This window comes from Emydura macquarii, unplaced genomic scaffold (genome assembly GCF_026122565.2).
Source record: "Emydura macquarii macquarii isolate MOO-44397 ecotype Brisbane River unplaced genomic scaffold, CSIRO-AGI_Emac_v2 contig_2432, whole genome shotgun sequence".
Classification (NCBI taxonomy): domain Eukaryota; kingdom Metazoa; phylum Chordata; order Testudines; family Chelidae; genus Emydura; species Emydura macquarii.
The window spans coordinates 212,809-233,437 of NW_027132569.1; the positions used below are offsets into that span (position 1 = coordinate 212,809).

Genomic DNA, 20,629 nt, shown 5'->3' on the forward strand with positions numbered 1-20,629 from the left:
CAACTAGCTTAGTGCAGCTGGCACTCAGGTGTCTTTCAGCAAATGTAATAATACTTACTAGGCTCTGTTTAGAATGTAATGGAAACTGATCTAAAGTCATGGAAAACATTTGCTTTTGCTTGTGTATCAGAAAAGGCATTTGGAAGAAAATGGCTCTCCCAGGAAAAATCAACAAACAAGAGATGGGAAAGGGGCAACCTTAGAGCAGAATAGACTGGTGCCTTCTTTAAGAGATGCAGCTAGAGAGGAAATCCTGCATGACTGTGTAAATGTAATGACAGGAAACATAGTAGCAAGGGTATTTAAAAAACAAAAACAAAATAGTGTTGCTGTGGCTTGTCATATGGCAGCTGCATTACCTCTTGATGGTAGTTGAATTGACCATGTGTGTATAGTTTGTAAATCAGTTTTGGAAAGACAGAGGACTGCAAGTATAGATGCTGGAACTAGAGGTGTGGGGGTGTTACCGCATCCCCTGGCTTTAAGTGGTTTCCATCATATATAGGGTTTACAGTTTGGTTCAGTGGCCCCCAATATACAAATTGTTCCAGCAATCCTGACTAAAAGAATCCTTGGATTAAAAAAAAATGCTATATAAATGATTATTCATGAGAAAAGTTCTGGGGCAGTCTGTGTCCCTTATAATTCTATGACATAAAGTTACCTTCATCTGTCATTAGAACTAGAATTGTTCACCAGCCAGAATATTGCTAGTTATATATTTGTCCTCAAGACAAACTGTGTGGAGAATGAAACACAGCTATTTTCATGTTGACTTTATACCCTATCTGCATCTCTTATTACAGACCCATATTTACCTCACTCCCACACAAATCTGCTGTTCTCACTCTTTAGTACTGTGACTTATTTATATTGGAAATATTGAATTGTGAAATGAAAGGCATAGAACACCTGAGCTATTTGGGGAATGACAATCCTGTTAGGTAAAGAATTTCAAGGTTTTGAGATTTGTTTTCGTTCTGTGCTGGAATGAAAACAGAATCTTTCAAAAGTTTTTGCAACATGGGATTTTGTTCAAATGCCCCTTTTCAGATTATAAAAGTCAGGTTTTGATTTGCGTGTCCTCCATCTCTGGAAAGGATCAGAAAGTCCACCAGGGATCTCAAAATCCTTTCCATTGAAAATTTCATTGAATTTGATACTTTTTGCCAAATGTTTTGATTTCTATGAAATTTCATTTTCTGTTGGGAAAAAATTTTTTTTTCAAAAAATTTCCAGCGAGTTCTACAGAAAATAAAATTTTTACTATAGAATTTTTTCCCCATGTTAATATGGGCTGCTAGGATGTGGCCATGAAAGGCCTAATCCTGCACTCACTGAAGACAAAGGTAAGACTTCCATTGACTTCAGTGGGCTTTGGATTAACCATCAGTTTTGCATGTATTTTACTTGCACCTGTGGACAAAGAGTAATTTCTAAAGGATGTTTAATCATACGATTGTTTGATGTGTGCATATGAGTGTTTCATGGGTGCAAACTGTAAATGCAATTTAGGGACATACTCCTGCACTCTTTAAAGTCAACTGTAAAATTCCCTTTGTTTCAGCGGGTGCAGGAGCCTGTGCTTAAAGATGTAGCCCTGACAGTCTTGGTACGACTTGTCAAACTGTTACAGAACCTGAGCTGAGGGAATCCAGAAGTAGCAGATAAATGTGCGTTATGATGTACATTTGTTTTTTAACCAATGACAGGGAAATAGGATATAAAGTAGTTAAATATTTTAAGAACACAGAGACTGTCTGAACCCCCAAAAAGAAACAAACATTTTGAAGATCAAAAACTTTGTCAGCCTATAGTCTTTAAGTACAAATAATGTGATTTTTTTTTAAAGGTATTTAGATAGGTCAGATTTTGTAAACCAAGGGAGAAAAGCAACAAGGTTCTGGCTTAGTGTAGGAAGTAAAATATTTCATACGTTTGGCTGAGCTCATGCCACACAGCTTTCTTGCTTTGATCAGACAGCGGGAATTGGTTTCTAGTGAGGCCTCATGTTTCATGGCCTTTACGTTGTGGTTTTCTGCCCTTACACAGTGTCTTAACAAAACAGTGGTGATGAGGAAAAACAATACCCTTTCATTTGGCGCTTAATTATTTGTTCTGATAGGATCTAATTTTTCCATGCTCTGCGGGTGTTCATAGGAGACAAAGGTTTTTTTTTTTTTTTCTCATTTATTTTATCATGCATTAAACAAACACTTCCTTAATCAATATTTTTATACTCTGTTTATCCTAGCCAGTTTATTCAGAGCAGCAGAGCTTGCCAAATAATCTGCATTCAGAAAAGAACAAAAGAAAAATTAGTGCACTCTGAGATTTTATCAGGCTCAGTATTAGAAAGGAAGGATCAGGGCTCCTGGGGCCTCATCCAAAACCCATTGAAGTAGACGAGCCTTGGATCCGATTTACTTTAAGGTCAGAAGGGACCATCATGATCATCTAGTCTGACTACCTGTCTATTGCAGGCCACAGAACTTCACCCACCCGCTCCTCTAATAGACCCCTAACCTCTGGCTGAGTTACTGAAGTCTTCAAATAATCATTTAAAGACTTCAAGTTACAGAGAAACAGCGAGAGTCCTGTGGCACCTTAAAGACTAACAAATTTACTTGGGCATAAGCTTTTGTGGGCAAAAACCCACTTCGTCAGACGCAAAACCCACTTCGTTGGTTTTTTGCCCATGAAAGCGTATGCCCAGATAAATTTGTTAGTCTTTAAGGTGCCACAGGACTCTCTCTGTTTTGCTAAAAACAGACTAACACAGCTACCCCTCTGGAACTCAAGTTACAGACAATTCACCAGTTATACCAGTTTAAATCTGCAAGTGACCCATGCCCCATGCTGCGGAGGAAGACGAAAAGCCCCCAGGGTCTCTGCCAATCTGACCCGGGACAAAATTCCTTCCCAACCCCAAGCATGGTAATCAGTTAGACTCTGAGCATGTGGGCAAGACTCACCAGCCAGACACCTGGGAAAGAATTCTCTGTAGTAACTCAGAGCCCTCCCTATATAGTGTCCCATCACCAGCCACTGGAAATATTTGCGCCAGCAGTAGCAGATCGGCTACATGCCCTGGAGGCTGTCTTATCATACCACCCCTTCATAAACTTATCAAGCTCAGTCTTGAAGCCAGTTAGGTTTTTTCATCCTCACTGTTCCCCTGTTGCGAGACGAATGCTATTTACCCACCTGCATCTTCTCTGCATTAGGAAAAATGGGCCTTTAATTCTCCATCGGTGCAGCTCCGCAAATAGAAGTTAGGACTCAGATGGATTTAGGCATTTGTACCCATGTGTTGTCTGATCCTGTTGAGTTGATCCTGCCGGAGCCCTGTCTGCACTACAACTTCTACTGTACCATTGAGCAGCAGTGGTGAATTACATGTCCCTTTTTTATCAATATAGAAGCAGCTTTAGTGTAATTGACACAAGACTTGGAATATCAAAGGGGAAAATGGGGATCCAGACCAACTGAGTAGAAGAAAGTCCTATTGCATTCCTTCCCTGCCTTGTGAGTAATCTGCAAAGGTTAGGGAGGTTAAGTACAATATGCATTTTTTACTGACTAGTAAAGGAAATAGGGGAATGAGTCCAGGCATACCTTTTGGAATGTAGATTATGGCTCCCCAGATGCATGGTAACTAAAGCACAATCGTCTTGGGGGGTGAGGGAATGAAAGTTGTAGATCTTTTCTGGTAGCCCTCTCCCTTCCAATCTTTCTTTCTCAGTTGAGTGCAGCATAACTGTGTGAAGGCACTGCAATGGGGATCAGGGATTGGGACAGAAGATGAGAGCAGGTTAAAAGAGACGCCTGTCATGTCCTGACATCTTAGAATTGTTTCCTTTTGTCAATAAAGGGGGTGGGAAGGAAAATATTTCCTTTTTACACTTTGTGCTTAGTGCTAGAGCCAGTGAATTCAGAGTCGGGAAGGTTTTAATTAATTGATCTAAACCTGGTTCCTAGAAAAAAAGGTTGGAGCCTGATTTTTCTGAAGGGCTGACCATCACAAATCCTGTTTAAGTCAATGGACTTGCAGGTATTCAGCACCTCTGAGTATCAGGCCTACTCCCTTTTTCTATACAGAAACTGGCATCATTATATGTTTATTGTATGGGTGTGGGTGCATATATAATATGCCTAGAGATATAGTCTTTCACAGAACTTTCACCCAGCTCTCCACTTATACATATTGTGTTGCATAATTATATTCTATTCTTGTTTTAAAATATGCTTACTGATTGCCTGCTGATCTTTAGGTTTGGCTATGCTTTCTTATTTTTAAATGATCTGCCTTGACTTGAGCCAGGTTTCTGAAGAAAAAGATTAACCACTTTAAAATTTTTCATTCAGTAAAAAAGGAAACAAAAGCCATTGTTTGTTTGTTTGTCTTAGCTTGAGGTAATGAAGCATGGCTTAGTTTGTTTTCTTGTTTCCATAGGGTGACAACACAGCTTTACTGACCTATTTTGACTCTGCAGCTAGCATGTTTAATGTTCAGCAGATGCTGGAGAAGGATGGCATCATATTGGTAGTACAGTTCATACATCACAGCAGGCATTCCATACTAAATGACATCATGCCCCAGAGCAGCAAAAAGGGCTTGGGAATTCTCTTGCCAATAGACAGATTCTTTTTTTAATCCATTCTTGCTGAAAGTGTACCTGATTCATTCCAGATGTACTCAGATTTAATGATTCAGGAAACTAGCCTCTTAAAATGAGGCTTAAACACAATCTTCTGTTGCATTTCTGATGAAAATCTGAATTCCTGTCAGCTCTGAACCAATGAGGCTTTTCACAGAGTTCAGTAAAGCGGTGAATTTGATATTAGTGCTGTAATCCATGATCAATTTAGTGTTCTCTTAAAAATCAGGTTTATTGTGAAAAATCAGGAATATATTATGAAAGATTTGTGGTTAGTTTCAAATTGCCACAAATGCCTTCATTCAGATATGACTCACTGTAACAAATAATGGTGCTGTGGAAAGTAATAACATTATTCTGATGTGAGTACTTATTTATTGTTACTGTTGAATTAACAAAAAAAAAAACCTCGACCAGTGTTCTACTAGTCAATATTAAATGACATCATCATTTGATGACTGACTGTTAAATCTGTAAATGCTACAAAATCAGAGGATTCCTTTTTCTATTGTTTGCATTTAATATACATGAGCGGAAAAAAAGTAAGTTCTTGATAGGATGTGGAGTCAGTCCTAACCACTCTCCATGTCAAATAATGGCAACTTCTAGACATCTAATGATTAGAGAACATTGCAGCTGGCATGTCCTTCACTTGATGAATACTTTGTTAGTTTTCACTGTTTGCTAAAGCAACACATACATCCTGATTTACTAAAGGATTTTAGCCTGCAAACTCTTAGTCTAGTTTTTTAAGTTTATTCAAGTAAAGAGATTTTGAACTTACTGGGAAATAATTCACATTAATGATGTTTTCTTTTTTTCTGTGTACTAGATTACTAGATGATTCTAGTAGATTGCCATGTATGTCTTGGTAGGAGAATTTGTTTGATTTTCAATAGTAAATGTTTAAGATTGAATTCAAAGGGTCAAATGCTGCATACTTGGGCAGACGTCCTATTGATTTTAGTGGAAGTTTTACTGATGTAAAAATTGCAAGATTTTACTCTAATTTTTTTTTACATTTAGTGCCAAAATTTCAGTGGATGCAATTTTATGTGGATGCAATTTTGCAAAACTTGCGCCTTCATTTGTTTGCATTCATAATTGTGAAAGCAGATCATACCATTTAGAAGGTTATGTACTCAGTTATAGGTGCAAATCTGCTACTTAGTCATCTCAGTGGTGGGATTTGTGCCTGAAATTAATTGCAGCCATAAATATGCAGGCACAATGTTTGTAGTTTGTACCAACACAGTGAGGAGCTGTCATTTGTAATATGGGCCTTAATTTTAGAATGTCGTAAGCAGATAAAGGTTATAAAGAAATAGGCTAAGGAAATACAAATACTACAATTACCTCTTTATTATGTGGAGAAGCACCGTAGAAGTTATAATGATGAATTCATAAGGATCAATTTTAAAGAAGATGTCTAGAATATTTTACCCCACATTTACTGCTCGCTGGCTAGTTCCCCAAACCACTTTGATATATAACTAGGGATACCAGATTCTAGAATCTTCTTTAGCTGCATATGAGTGTGGCATAGAGTGTCTTTTCTCATGTTAGCCTGTTACTGTTCGATATCATTAACCGGGAGACCCTGTTCCTACCAGGGCCATAAGCCACCGGGGTGGAAAAATGGGGTGGCGTGGGAGGGTGTGGACGTGCCCTTGGAACCGGGGAGCAGCGTCCGGGTTTTCCCTCTCTGGGTCCTCCTCAGAGGGGGACCACCCCCCCGGCTACCTCCCACCGGGAGCAGTCTTGTGCCCCTTTCAGGGCAAGCAGTTTATGCACCAGGCCTTCAGGTCGGGCCAGCAAAGCAAAGAGTCTATGGCCAGGCCCTCAGGCAGGAGTGGCCAGGTAGTAGTCCGAAGCCAGGCCCTCAGGCAGGGCTGGCAAGGCAGCAGTTTATGGCCAGGCCCTCAAGCAGGGCTGGCACGGCAAACACTTCAAAGCCAGGCTCTCAGGCAGGGCTGGCGCGTGAGCAAGCCGCTCTCGGGAACGGCACGGCGGGGAAGGCTTCCTCACGGAGGATAGGGAAGGGGGGAGGGGGACGCAGGCCCGCTCGTCTCCACTGCGTCCCAGCCCAGGGCCCTGGCAGGGGCAACGGCGTTTGCCACTGGGTCGGCGGGGCTCCGGCTGCAACACGCCGCCTGGGTTGTCCCTGACTCAGCCACTAACGTGTGGCGATCCCTGGGCTTCTTCCTCCCCGAAACCCCCGGTACCTGTCTCCTCTGGGTCGCGGAGGTGGGGTAGACCTGCTAGGCCCTCGTTGTCCACGAGCGGCAGCTCGGGTAGCTCCATGGGCTCGTCTTCGGGGGGTAGCTCCTCCAGGTCCTGCGGTCCCCACGCCTTGGGCAGGGCCGGTAGATCCTCGGGGTCCCAGGCTCGGCACTGCTCTGGCAGGTCTGGTTCTGTCTCCCAAGCCCCGGGTGTCTCCGGGGGGTTCTCCTCCGGCTCGTAGTCCGCGGGGAGCCCCGATGGGCCTTCTTCTGGCTCCCAGGCCGAGGGGGTCTCTGGCGGTCCCTCCAACTCCCAGGCTGTAGGGTACCTGGGGGAGGCCTCGGTCGATCCCCAGGCTGGGTTTAAGGCCGGCCACTCCCTCTCAGCCCGGCTCCCCGGCCCGGCCTTGGCTAGGAGCTCCGGAGGAGACGCATCCTTCCCCTTCGGCCGCCTCCCACCCACTGAGCTCGCCGGCCTGGCTCTTAAAGGCCTAGCTCCGCCCCCCTGCTTCCGGTCAGGTGGGGCCACGGGGGCCTTTAAAGGCCTAGACCCGCCCCCTTGCTTCCGGTCTGGTGTTTCCCTGGGGCAGGTCTCTGTCAGCCAGGGTGGGTCTGGCTCCCTCTCTGGGTCCTCCTCAGAGGGGGACCACCCCTCCCGGCTACAGAGGGGCATGCAGGGTCACATATCCCCTAGATTTCTGCCTTCCATTTAGCACAATGATTTTCAAACTGTAGGGCGTGGGCAAGTCCCACAGATGGACAAGTCCCGAAAGCTGGCAGATCGAAAACCAGTGGGAGCCGTTCGGGCCCCGGCTCTCCGCGCTGTGGGAACCAGGGCACTGGCTGGCTGCCTGGCAGTTCTCCCTGCCCTGCTCCCTGTGCCAGGCTGCCTTTACACAGCTGGGTGCTCCCCAGGCAGGGCGTACGACACAGCTCCAAGTTGTGCCTCTGATGCACTCTTGCCTCTCCCTTGAAGGAGCCTGGAGCTGTCACCTGCCCACAGAGATGCTTCCCAAGGTGCTTGCTCACTGCTGCCCTGGCACTCTTGGCTCTGCTGCTGCTCTGCCACAGCAAGCAAGCGTCTCAGGGGGAGCATCTCGCGGCAGCCTGGCTCCGTGAGCAGGGGCCGGTTCCAGGGGGTGGCAAGGGGAGAGGTAAGAGCACACTGGGGTGCAGCTTGGAGCTGTGCCACCTGCCCTGCCTGGGGAGTGCCCAGCTGTGCAGAGGCAGCCCAGCTCAGGGAGCAGGGCATGGAGGTCTGCCGGGCAGTTATCCAGTGCTCTGGCTCCCACAATGCGGAGCGCCAGGGGCCTGAGCGGCTACCACCAGCTTCTGATCCACCAGCTCCCAGCATGAAGTGACTGTTTGGAAACCTCTGTGCTAAATGGAAGGCAGAAATATGGGGTGGGGCCTCTAGGGGCGCAAATATGCTTGTTTGTTCAGGACGCTAAATACCTACTTACAGCTCCGGTTCCTTCAAGCACGTCGTGTGTGGAAATCTTGAAGTCAGCATGTGATCTCGGTGTAGTACATTGACAGGATTGAGCTCTTAAATAGAGAAGGGCGAATGTCAGAAGTGAAGAGGCAAAATCGCCTTAGATAAGCTGACTCATGAAAACAACTAATTTACAGGGGTTTCATTTTGAGTTGGCATTGAGTAGAGCAGAACGTGCAAAAATAAGACCCGTGTAAGTCATGGGTGGTTCCTTAGTAGAAAACCTAGTAGACGCCATTGGAATTCTTACCATTTAAACCAGTGGTTTCCAACCTTTTTGGCTCCGGGGCCACAAATATCATTTTTACAACCCTGAAGGGCAGCCAGTCTCCATCAGAAACCCCACCACCGCCACTGCAGCCAGATGGAAGGAGTTCATCTCTCATGCCTCTGGCTTCAGCAGGGAAACCGCATATGTCCTGTAGCCCTGTGTGCTCCACCTAGGTCCCTAGGTAGTGGCTCCCTTCTGCAAGCAGAGGAACAGTAGATCAGTGCTCACCTTCCTCTGGCTACAGTAGGGACGCCAGTGCCTATGGACCCAGGCAGAACTCTTTGCCGTGTTCCCTGCTACAGCCAGGGAGAGGGGAGTGCTGATCTCCCATTCCCTTGGCTGCAGCAAGTATCCTGCACCGGTCTTGTAGCCCCGCGGCAACACGCTCCGCCTGGGTCCTTAGGCAGTGGCTCCCTTCTGCAACCAACAGGAGGGGAGCAGCGGGCCACTTTGAAAGGCCCCGCAGGCCACGGGTTGGGAACCACAGATTTAAACTATTTTCAGTATTGAAATGCTGTTTGGTTAGGCAGCAGACTTCCTGACAACACAGGGTGGGTGTGGGGGTGTGTGTGCGCGCATGCTGTTGTGGGTTTTGGTGATGCTTACCGTGGTGCGGGTGCATGTTAAATTAATGATGGAAAGGTGTTTTTGACTTGGCTGATTGCACCTTAGCTGAAATTTTTGACCCACCACACAACTCCTTCCCAATGACATCCTCCATATTTTCCATGGTAACTAAAGGTCTGTCTACACTACAGGGATTATAGCAGCATAGCAGTTCTGTAGATATGCAGGCCTAATCCTATAATGAGACAGCCTATGCTAATGGAAGGGTTTTTTTTCTGTCACTGTAGAAATACCACCTTCCCAGCAACAGTAGCTAAATTGACGGAAGCATTCTTCTATTGACCTAGCTGTCTCTCCGCTGGGGGCTGGGTCAGCCTAGCTACAACATTCAAGGGTGTGGATGTTTCACACCCCTAAGCCATGTAGCTATATTGACCTAAATTTGAAGAGTAGTCCAGGCATAAGTGGAACTAGAGTCCTTTTACACTAATGATTAATTCCAGATTGGTGATATTTGGCACCTCTTACATTCCACATGTAACCTTGTACTTTACTCTATTACCTCCATTTAACTCCTAGCACTATATTTTTTTGGTGTATTAATATGCTATTTTATGCTTATTTATAAACTTTTCTGGTTCTAGACTGACCAGGATGCCTACATGTACTGCAAATATAAATAGACATTTATTTATTTATTTAATTTCATTGTGTTAGCACCAAGGAACCCCACATACTGCTAGTCCCTGGACAAGCACAGAAAAAAAAAGGACAATCCCTGCCCCAAAGAACTTCCAGTCTAATTATTATTCAGTGGATGGTAGTTATAACTTTTTAAAATTCCTTTTCAGCACATAGTAGCTTTCTAGATGTTAGTTTTGTCCTTTAAGGAGAGGAGTTTAAAGTAAGAAGATTTTGAGAAAGTTACTGTAATGTTAAAATAAGCTTGCATGTTTAAGTAACAAAACAGAAGAGCATTTACCTTTGAATAGTACTATTCAAATACCTAGCCCCGACATAGAACTTTATCATCAAAGCACTGTATAAGATGTAAGTATTTAATCCTCACAATAGCTCTGTGATGGTCCAGTAGGTTAAAACAAGTAAAATTATCTCCATTTTACAAAGAGGGGTTAAGTGATTTGCCTAGCCAGTGTCGGCCAGGATTAGAATTCAGACGTTGCTGGCACCCAGTCCTATGCTGGCACCATTATAGTACACATCTCACATGTGATCCGTATTTTAATATCGACTCTGGTCTCGTAAACAATTGAATGTTGAAGGAAGAAAGTGAGTGAGTAGCAAGGCACTAACTTGTGTGTTCAATTCTGTTTACAGTGTTGATGAGAAAACCCCCTATCTGGCACTGGGTGCAGTAAAGAACATTTCACTTAATATCTCCATCTCTAACATTGGGGACGATGCCTATGATACCAACGTGTTCTTCAACTTTTCCAGGGAGCTCTTCTTTATCAAAATGTGGCAAAAGGTAAGAAAGGACAATCTCCTTGAGGGCTAACATACCTAATGGATCTGGGGACAAATTGAGACCCACTACTGAATAGGCACCTCTTCCATGGAACTTGGTGGTGTTGTACCCACTTGGTCTTTACTTAAACCATTTGCTTTGTGTGTTTAATCTGTGTTGATGATGCACTGATGTTTTGTTGGTGCTGAGATGAATATGGGAATGAAAAAGGAAGGTGAGTCTTTAGAGAGAGATGGAGAAAGAGGTTGGTTGTTTTAGAATTCACAGTAGGATGTATGGGATTGGAAACTAAAAAAGTCTGAGCTTTGATTTCTTCACGTTTAGATTCACACCTTTCTAATTTTTGGTGGGCATAATCTGATTTAGGGACTTAATTATTTAAAAATAATAATTTTAATCAGCTTTTAACACAAAGGTGTGCCTGAGATGGTTCTGAATGGAAGTAGCACATGTTTAAAAAAAATTGTGAAAACACTAAAATATAACGGCAATTTTTTTCATTTGCTTTTATCCCAAATGGCTTTCACAATTGTTCCCTCTTTACTGAAGCTCTGCTACTGCTTGTTCGTCACATGACTCTGAGCTAACATAGAAAAGTTAAAAGCTACAGTGCAGGTAGGGCAAAAATATATGGGTGAAATCCTGGCCCATATATGATTTCACCGATATATTTTAAAGACTGATCGTTTTTGGTTATAAGAAAAACTCTTCCACTCTAGGGTTGGGATGGAGAGATGGAGAAACACTTCTAATGGACAATAATTCTCTTAGCCTTCAGTTTTGAATGTTGTGTTTCATTTTCAGTTACTTTTACAAACTTCAGAGTGATAGTTTTGTATTGTAATTCTCCACTTCAGATAATGCACATTACATGTATGCTATAGCTCTTTATCTGGACAAACAGAAATGACTACTGCCAATGTGCACTGTAATGTAAATGGGAGTTTTACATGTAGATTTCTAGGGATTGTCCTGACTGCCATCAGACTGTTTCCACTGACTTCAGTGGGAACAGGACCAGGACCAGGACTCAGTATATAGGCTTTGAACCGTTTTCTATTTTTGTTCTGTAGCTATGGCTGAATATCTTTTACACATGGATTAATTAGACCACTAGAGGCACTTCTTTTATTCCTTTTGGCAAGTACTGTCTGGGAACAAGCTAAAGAAGGTACATGGTTACCATTGATGCTCCTAGCTTGCACCTGTGTCTAACACAGTCTGGAAATGGCTGTGCTCAGAAGATGTGAGAAAGCAGTTTCTGGAAGCAAATGAGAGATTGTTTTATGGTTTATCTCACTCTTCAATGATGTTTTTTAATATAAATCAGCATTTGTTAAGAACATGTACAACACAGATCAAGTGAGCGTATAGTCTTACATTTTCAAAATCTTTGCTATACTGGTTGCGTATACCCTATGCTCTTTCCTGGTGCGCCTGGTTTTCTCTCTCTCTCTCTCTCTCTCTCTTTTTTTTTTTTTTTTTTTTACAACTAACTACTTTGTAAACAGCCATTTAAAAATGATAGAGTAACAAGAGTGCTGTTGTGCTGTTTTACTCTACAGCAGTCTCTCTCTTTAGGATAAAATACTCTTCCTATCGCCTCATAGTTTATCGAGATGGGAACTGGATTATAGCGGTGCAGACACTGCATCAGTACCAATGTTACTGACTCACTAACCTCTGTGGATATAATTTGTCTAAAATATTATTAGTCACAAGTTCCATAGTCCACTCCAATCTTCTGACATCTATGTTCAGTACACACTGTAATACTTTAAAAAAATACATATTTTGATCCTGCTTGAAAATTGCCCGGGCAAAAATCCAGACGTAAAATCCCAAATAAAAATGATGACTCACAAGAATCCCTTTAGTGGAGTGGTTTCTGAGTGAAAGAGTCTATTGTTGCAGAGAAACTTTTAGCAACAACTGCCGTTTAATGAATATCACCCAAGTGGAGAGGGACCAACTATATGATATTCTTTCTCAGTGGAGGGGAAAATTAGGATAAAGACCACATAGCTAGCATGATGGGCTTTAATAATGTGCCTCAGATATTCCTCTTGATATACTGTTAAGTGTCTCCCCAGTTTGTTTTCTGTGTGTCTCCGGAGTAATGCCTCATAGATTAAATACAGTGAACTTTCATATGGTAGTTATAACTACAAGTGAGAGGACAATAGTTTGACTCTTTTAAAAAAAGCCGTCTTCTTAGACAAAGCAAAATTGGTGTATAAGGAACGTTGAGACGAATGCCTAAGATTATGGCTTAAGGACAATGTTGGCCTAATGCCGTACTTATTAAAGTAACATTTTACTTAAATGAATGTTACTGTTACTGGCTTTCTTTTTCTTGTGGTAGCTGAGTGTGCATGAACTATGACAGTGACACTACTTGGCAGAGCTGCTGCTGCTGCTCCTCATGGGGTGAAAAAGGGTACATTGACTGATATTTAAAAGACTTAATTTATTCCGTCTCTTATTTTTCCTTTTGCTCTACAGCCAGTTGTCCTCAGTGCCATGGATGAAAGCCCAAAGTTTTCTTTCCATAGCCTCTGACAGTCAGTCCTTTAATTGAGGGACCCATTAAGCAGAGTTTACTGTAAGGGATTTCAAACCTGTACACTTACTTATTATTTTAGTATATCTGTGACCCCACTGCGTCTCCAGTTATTAAACAGACTGTCAACACTGATGGTCAGTATTGCTGATCACTTGATACACACCCTTTTTTAAATATGAAAAATGTTCAAAAGTAGTTAGACTGTAGTCACAGAATGCAAAACAAGTAAAATAAAAATGTAAAGTTGCATATATAGTATATAACTGCTAATAACAGATTAATATTACATCCTTTAAAATTCATTTCTATATCACTGCTTGTTGTTAAAGTTGTCTGATATTTCCGATCATAAAACCCTGGTTTCAGTGGGTTATAGCTTTGCCAAACTTTAACCCTTTGGGCTGAAGTTTTTCATTATCGTTATCTGTCTTAAATGGAATATTTTAGGAAAATTTCAACCAAAGGGTTTAGCCATTTTGAGGAATGAGGCGAACTTTGGGATGACTTTCATGGGTACAGCAAAAGGTATGTCCCTGACATATAGGTAAATCCCCTGCCAAATTTTAAATCCCTGCTCCAAAGCATGGGGGCATTAGAATATTTTAAAGAAAAAGGTTGCCAGAATATTTCATTTGAGGAAAACAAAGTATTTTTCCCTACCTGTGTTCTCAGGAATGGCCAAACTGTTCTGGCTGAAATTTTCTTTGCCCCTGTCCTCCCCCCCACTTTTTTTTTAAATGTGGGTATTTCTATGCACCAGTGTATGTCTAGAGTTAGTGGGACTCAACTGTGTCAGGGAACCTTGAGTTAGTGGGACAGCTCACCTGTGTCAGGGAACCCTGGGCTTGAGCATCTACTCTGCATTTTAACCCTAGATTAAGAATTTTCTGACCCGTGCTTAAACCTAGGGCTCTGGAGTCCATACTGCAGTGCACAGATCCGAGTCAAAGTAACCCTATCCTAGAGTGCCTAGTGCCACTCCCCCCTCCGTTGACACACTAGCCCTACGAATGTGTTGTGCTGTGTGAAAACTCTCCTGTCCACCCTGTTTCCTAACTGTGACAGTGCTATTGATGGGACTCAGGTGCCCATAAGGAGCACGCGAGTACCTAAACAGGATAATTTAGCTCCTTTGGCGCGTGTCTCAGTAGAATGACTGCAGCTGGAGAAGGCTTTACACCGAGCTACCATCTAATCTGAGAACTGGGCTCCCCACCTCTAGGCTGAGTCACAGAGGCAGGACAATGCTTCTGTGCACCTGTTCTGATGTGTCTATCCCCAGGGCTGTCAACTATTAACATGAAACTTTGCAATTCTGAATTTTTAAACTGGGCTGTTCTATGAAGCTGTTTTTGTTTGGTTGGATTTTTATTGGTCTGTTTTGAAGTTTTATCATAATATGTAGGTTTCAAAGGAAACCTCTCCTTCCTGCTTCCCCCCCCCTCACCCCCCCCAGACACACCAGCCAGGCTGCTGCTGGCTGCAGAGTGGTGAAGTGCATCCCCAACGCCCTCTGGGACCCCTTATCCCTGCCCTGGCTGCACCCTGGGAGGTAGGGATAAGGGATTCTCAGGAGGCTGTGGGAAGTTTTGGGACTGGCTTCCACTCACTGCCCTCACAGTGGATGCAGCCCAGGCGCCTCTGCACACACAGCCCCAAGGGGGAGTGGGGGCAGCAGCAAGGGACAGAGAGTGGAGCGCAGACCACGTGGATGCCCTGTAGAGACGGGGAGCAGCAGAATTCCCAGCTCAGCCTGGCTGGGGGGGGGGACCCCCCAACACCCTGGCAGCCAGGAGCCACCTCCCATCTGTCAGCTTTGCTCCATGCTCTGGTAAACACCGCACAGCAGTGAGGAGGATCCAGAGCTGGAAGAGGGAAAGCACTTGGCCAGGCTGTAATGGCACTTCCAGCCATTGCGCTGGCTGCCCGCAGTGCTGCTCCTTTGCTGCCGGGAACTCTGGGATACATCCGGAGGACTTCCGGGACCCAAATCAAACCGGGGCTGCGTGCACACAGGAAAGCAATAGGGCCTGGATCCTAGGTCCCAGCTTAACACGGGCTCGAACCCTGCAGCTCTGCAGGGTCCTGGGACCCTGGGTCTGAGCTCTAGATTAGTATAATTGGTTGTGGATTCAAGTGGGGTTAGGCTTGAGCCGGGACTTACACTGCTGTGTAGACATGCGCTATGAGGCGGACACCCTGGCATGTAAAATTTCAGTGCAAACAATTAGTATTTGGCAAAGTTATAAGCAACTGAAAACCAGGTCTGATAATGAGAAATGTCAGGCAACCTTAATAATAACTGGAGCTTGCAGGCCTGCCTATGCTGAAATTTCACAGGCAAGCAATCGTTTAGAGATAGCCCTTTCATAAATTTGAAAACAGGAAGTTATCACTCATCATAATACCTAATGTGTTTATAGCCTGTTTCATCCAGGATCCCAAGGTTACATATAGGGATATTATTATATATACAGCCCCACAGGGATGCGTAGCATGGTCCTTTATAGGCAAACAAGATAACTTCCCTGCCCCAAGGTGTTCGCTGTCTAAGGACTTGATATTGAGACTTTGCTCTTAAATCCTAAGTAAGGTGTGAAGGATAGCTGTGATTGCCTAGAGAGACCTGTGCAATGGAATGGTGACTCACGCTTATTATTCATTTGCATTACAAAAATGCCTGGAGGCCTTACTTAAGCTCCAGGCCTGCCTTGTGCTCGGCAGCCAACACATACAATGAGAGGCAGCTCCTGTCTCGAAGAATCACAGTCTAAATCGACAACACAGGCAAAGGGTGTCTGAAAGGAAGTATGATTATCCCCATTTTATAGATGAGGAACTGAGGCAAAGAAATTACGTGACTTGCCCAAGGTGTCACAATTTATTTATGTCAGTGATGTGGGAATTTAACTCTGATATCTTGAATCCTACACCAGTGCCTTGACTGGAAGACTAGACTTCCTTTTTTTCTCTCCCCCACACAGTATCTGTCTATTTCATCCAACTTTTTCCTCTTCTCTTTCCTACAGGCCCCCTTCTCCTACAGAGAAGTAATTTGCTGCAAACCTTATTAAGTACAGCTCACTTTCCTATCTTACATCAGTTACACTGTGTATTTCCATAGCATTTTTCCTCCAAGTGTGTGGAAGCACATTAACTAATTAAGCCTCACACCACCCCTATGTGGAAGATGATTATTATTACAGTCATTTTATAAATGGAAGAACTGGGACCCATAGGGGTTAAATAGGTTGTTCAAAGCTACCCTGATGTGTAAGAGGTAGAACAAGGAATAGAACTCAAGAATCCTGGCTCTTTGATACATGAGACCATTCGGCTATACAGATGTGTATGGGTGTGAGATAAGATGTTTTTGCAATGATGAATAATTCATATATATTAAAATGCATCAACTGGTGAAACAGTGTGAAACACCAAGGGATTATATTTTTTCTCCTCAGAAGAAAAAATCTCACCTCTTGATTAAGAACAGCATTTGTTATTGTTTTAACAAGGAAATTTCTTTGACCCCTTTTCTCTGTCACTTCAGATTATGAACTAGCCTCCTGTTTCCATAAAACTAAGAGAAGGGACTTAGAATATCTATATTTTATTATCCAATTCTCTTAATTATGTTTCAGAGAAAACATAGTTCAGAGGTTGAAAAATCCCCTTAACAGTGTTGATCAGAAAGCTTTCCCTGGTGCACATTGTATATGGGACTGAACACTAAACCATCAATTTCTGCATAATTTAACTTTCATGTGCATTGATGCAGTGCTTCTTGAATCTGTCCACAGGAAGAGACTGACCTTTGCTGACAATGGTTGTCAGCAGCAAGCACTTCCCTAGCCGTTCCTCAACTGGTGTTGAAAATGTTCAGCTGCTGATGTAGACAGGATAAAAGTGTTTTCAACAAAGATACAGCAAGAGTCATAGAATCCTGAGATAGCATGCCATACTGTCTCTAGCAGTGTTGGAAACAGACACTCTAAAGTAGTAGTAATAATAATAATGCTTCACTCTTACATAGCACTTTTCACCCCCCAGATATCAGTGTTTTACAATGGGAGGTAGGAATCTAGGAGCTTAAACCATTTTTAACACTAGATGTGGTGAGAAAAGGTCAGGGTAAGTCCATTGCTGACAATCAGTTTCCACCATGGGTCATTTCTTTATTTTAGGGAGACCCTACCAGTATGTAGTCAGCCACCTGTAATGCCTATATTGCTTCTTATAGGTTTCCCAAGCTGAGTGAAATTAACAAGCCTTGGGCCCAGAGCAGAGCAAATACATAGTGAACAGTTTGAGAAGTTTAGCCTGTTTTCCCCACAAGAAGGCCATGATTTTTCTCATTTTTAGTCATTATTCATTTATTGAACAAGGTTTTGAATTTTTTACACGGATTGTGAATATTCTAAATTCAAGCCATGTTGCTTAGATGTGATTGGTCAGATAAGTTGCATCATATTGTTTCTGCTTCCTGTTTATCTGAGAGTCCAAACACTCCTGGTGCGAACACTGAAATTCTCTCTCTGTGGACATTAGTAGCAGTAAATTTTATTGCTCGTGGGTGTTCGGAACAAGAACATGAAAGGGGAGCAAACGTGGATTAATTGAATTATTTCGGTATTGGTGGAAATGTTCTTGTGTTAATTTCCCAGGTTTGCTCTGGTCTGGTTCATGGCCTACTACTACTGTAGGCAGCAGTGAAACTGACAAGAATCAGGTCAAGTCCCCTCTGCTGCTGTTTGGGAAAAGCTCTGAGCAGCAAAAGCAAGGAATGAGAGCTATTCATGGGGGAGGAGGACATAAAAGAAAAGACTGGGATAAAACAAAGTGATGGAGTAATCTGGAGCGAGAAACAGACAGAAATCCTTTTCCTTAGAAGTAGCCAGAGGGTGGTTCTGGAGGCTTCAAATTTAGCATACACCGATTAGCCAGAGGCTGAAATGAAAGGAGGTCTGTCTGTTGCTTAAAGATATGACTGCTGGTTATCAAATGCAAATCTTCAGTTTGTTATAAAACTTTAAACCACACAGTTTAATTCTGCAAATTCATTTCTTTTAAACCACTGCTTTTCCATTTACATCTTATTTTTAGTTAACGTCATCCAAAATATAAACACACAGTAAATCTCTGCCGGGAGAAAAAGCTCTCTGGCAGTATTTTTGGAGTCCTGATTCTACATATCCTCTTAACGATTTAATACATTTCTAATGTAAAGTTTTGTTAGTTTTTATAGCGAGTTTAATTTGAAGTTTAAACCCCTCTGAATTGGGATTTAAGTAGGGCATAGGCTGTCTAATGGCCCGCTCCACAGAGGTGAATTTCACCCATATATATTTTTCCCGTTACTTTTAGAAAAATGTTTTCCTTCCATTGGACAGAGCTGATATGTATGTATTGAAACCAGTGTATATCCACTGACGAGAATAGATCCCAATGTATATAAGCTTGTTACACTTGATCACAGTTGTCTTTACATAGTCAGTTGTCAAGGGGACCGATCACTCTGCCCTGTCTTTATGGGGAGCAATTTACTCCCAATTCTTTTAATTATTATCTCTTTCATTGATTAAACAATGTTTTTCTAGGTTTCTCTTCCCAATACCCCATTCATTAAGCACCTTGTAAACAGCATAAATTCAGTATGGGCAGCTTAGATGCCTTTATAGTTATACATTTCATGCTTCTTCAAATTTAATAGTAGGTCAGTAAAGACAGAAGTGGTTAATGTGAGAGGAGGAGGAGAAGGAATTAAGATCATTACGGCTTTTTTTTTTCTGAGCAAATATTCATTTATTTTGCAAAATGTTGAAGTAATATTTCCTACGCCCTCCAGAAAACTTAAATTCCTAGTTTTATTCTTAGCTGGCACTACTTTTAACACTGAGTAATTTAGTAATATTATAATAGCATGCAGAGTGACAAACCTTTTGGAACAAAGCATGTCCCCTGTCTCTTTAGGAGTAAGGTTTGAATTCCAAATTAAAGCCAGTTCAATGACCTTTGTAGAGGCCATTAAGTAACAGTCAACTTTCCATGGCTTATTCTTTATAGCATGAGGCAGTCAGTCCTTAGCTTGTTTTATTTGTAACTTGAATCTAGACGTTTATCAGCTTTTGCTCCTAAAGGTCAATTCCGTTCTCTTAGGAGTTTCTTTTGCTCATTTTTAAGACAGGCAGCTCAAGATGGTGCCAGGAGATAAATGGCATCCTGAACTGAAATTGCAATAGAATTGTAACCATATATTTGTTTAAGTGCTCCTTGCCCTATGGCACTATATGCCCTATATCACTGTGCTCTATGGCAGGAACTGATGGTAATTGTTTGCTTTCATCTACTGCTCAAATATCTCCTGTGGTGTTAATAGGATCTATAAATAAAACTGAATCCCATTCCCCTTTTTTATTAACATATAGGGCATGCGCCTACAGTCCTTTTGCAGGCAAAACTCTGTAGTCAAGGGTGTTTTACCTGTATAAGGGCTGAAGAAACAGGCTCATAGTACACTATGTAAAGATATTCTGAATATTGCAAAGAGCTTTCCTAAATGTATAGATTCATAGAGTTTAAGGTGAGAATGGAATATTAGATCATCTAGTCTGACTTCATGTATATCACTAGTCCTTAAATTTCACCGAGTGATTCCTGTATTGACTCCAAAAGTGAGCTTTTAGCTGCAAGTTGTAAAAGGGACTAGCGGTGTTCAAAATACTTCAAATGCTTTGCTTTCCTTTTGTTTTACTGCAGTGCCCTAAGGCATTGGTGATGCTGCCTTGAACTTCCTGACTAGTGCCAGAGTGAGAGAAACTTCACTCCGCTCCACTACCTTTCTCCCTTCTCTGTTCTCTGTCTTATTCAGCCTCTCCTCCCTTCCCTTGAGAGTAAAATGAAATGCTTTCAAGGGAGCCTTTGTTTTTCTTGGAAATTAAGCAATGCACAACTGTTTTCTTTCCTGCCCCCTCCCTCTGCAGAAACCTTTCATCTTCAGAAGGGGTTTAAACATGATTGAGGTAAATGGATGTTACAGAGCTAGGTATGCTCATCTCTGAGATAACGGGGGTTTCTGATAGGCTGACAGCACTGCATAAGACTGGTAATCTGTTCCTTCAATACAAAAAGAGCAGGGGCAAGGGGAGAGAGAACCGTTCCTGTGACATTTCATAATGAATGGGGAAGTGAGGAACATGGATGAAAGTTTCAAAACATAACCCCATTCAAATGGGCCAGTAGGGTTTTTTCGGTGCTTGATCCTGAACTGATAGTTGTGAGTAGAAGACGTTCTCTCATAGTAATGTCAACAGAGCCACAACAACCAAGCTCTGTGAGGTTCTAAACTAGGCTGATTCCTG

At 42.7% G+C, this 20,629-nt stretch overlaps 1 protein-coding gene across 1 annotated transcript in view; it reads left to right on the forward strand.

Moving 5' to 3' along the window:
- The window catches only part of ITGA9 (integrin subunit alpha 9), a 272,113-nt gene that overhangs the window by 156,481 nt on the left and 95,003 nt on the right, over window positions 1–20,629 (forward strand). The window contains exon 18 of the mRNA XM_067562457.1: window positions 10,555–10,705. Coding sequence (XP_067418558.1) covers window positions 10,555–10,705 — 151 coding nt within the window. The remainder of the gene's footprint in view (window positions 1–10,554; window positions 10,706–20,629) is intronic.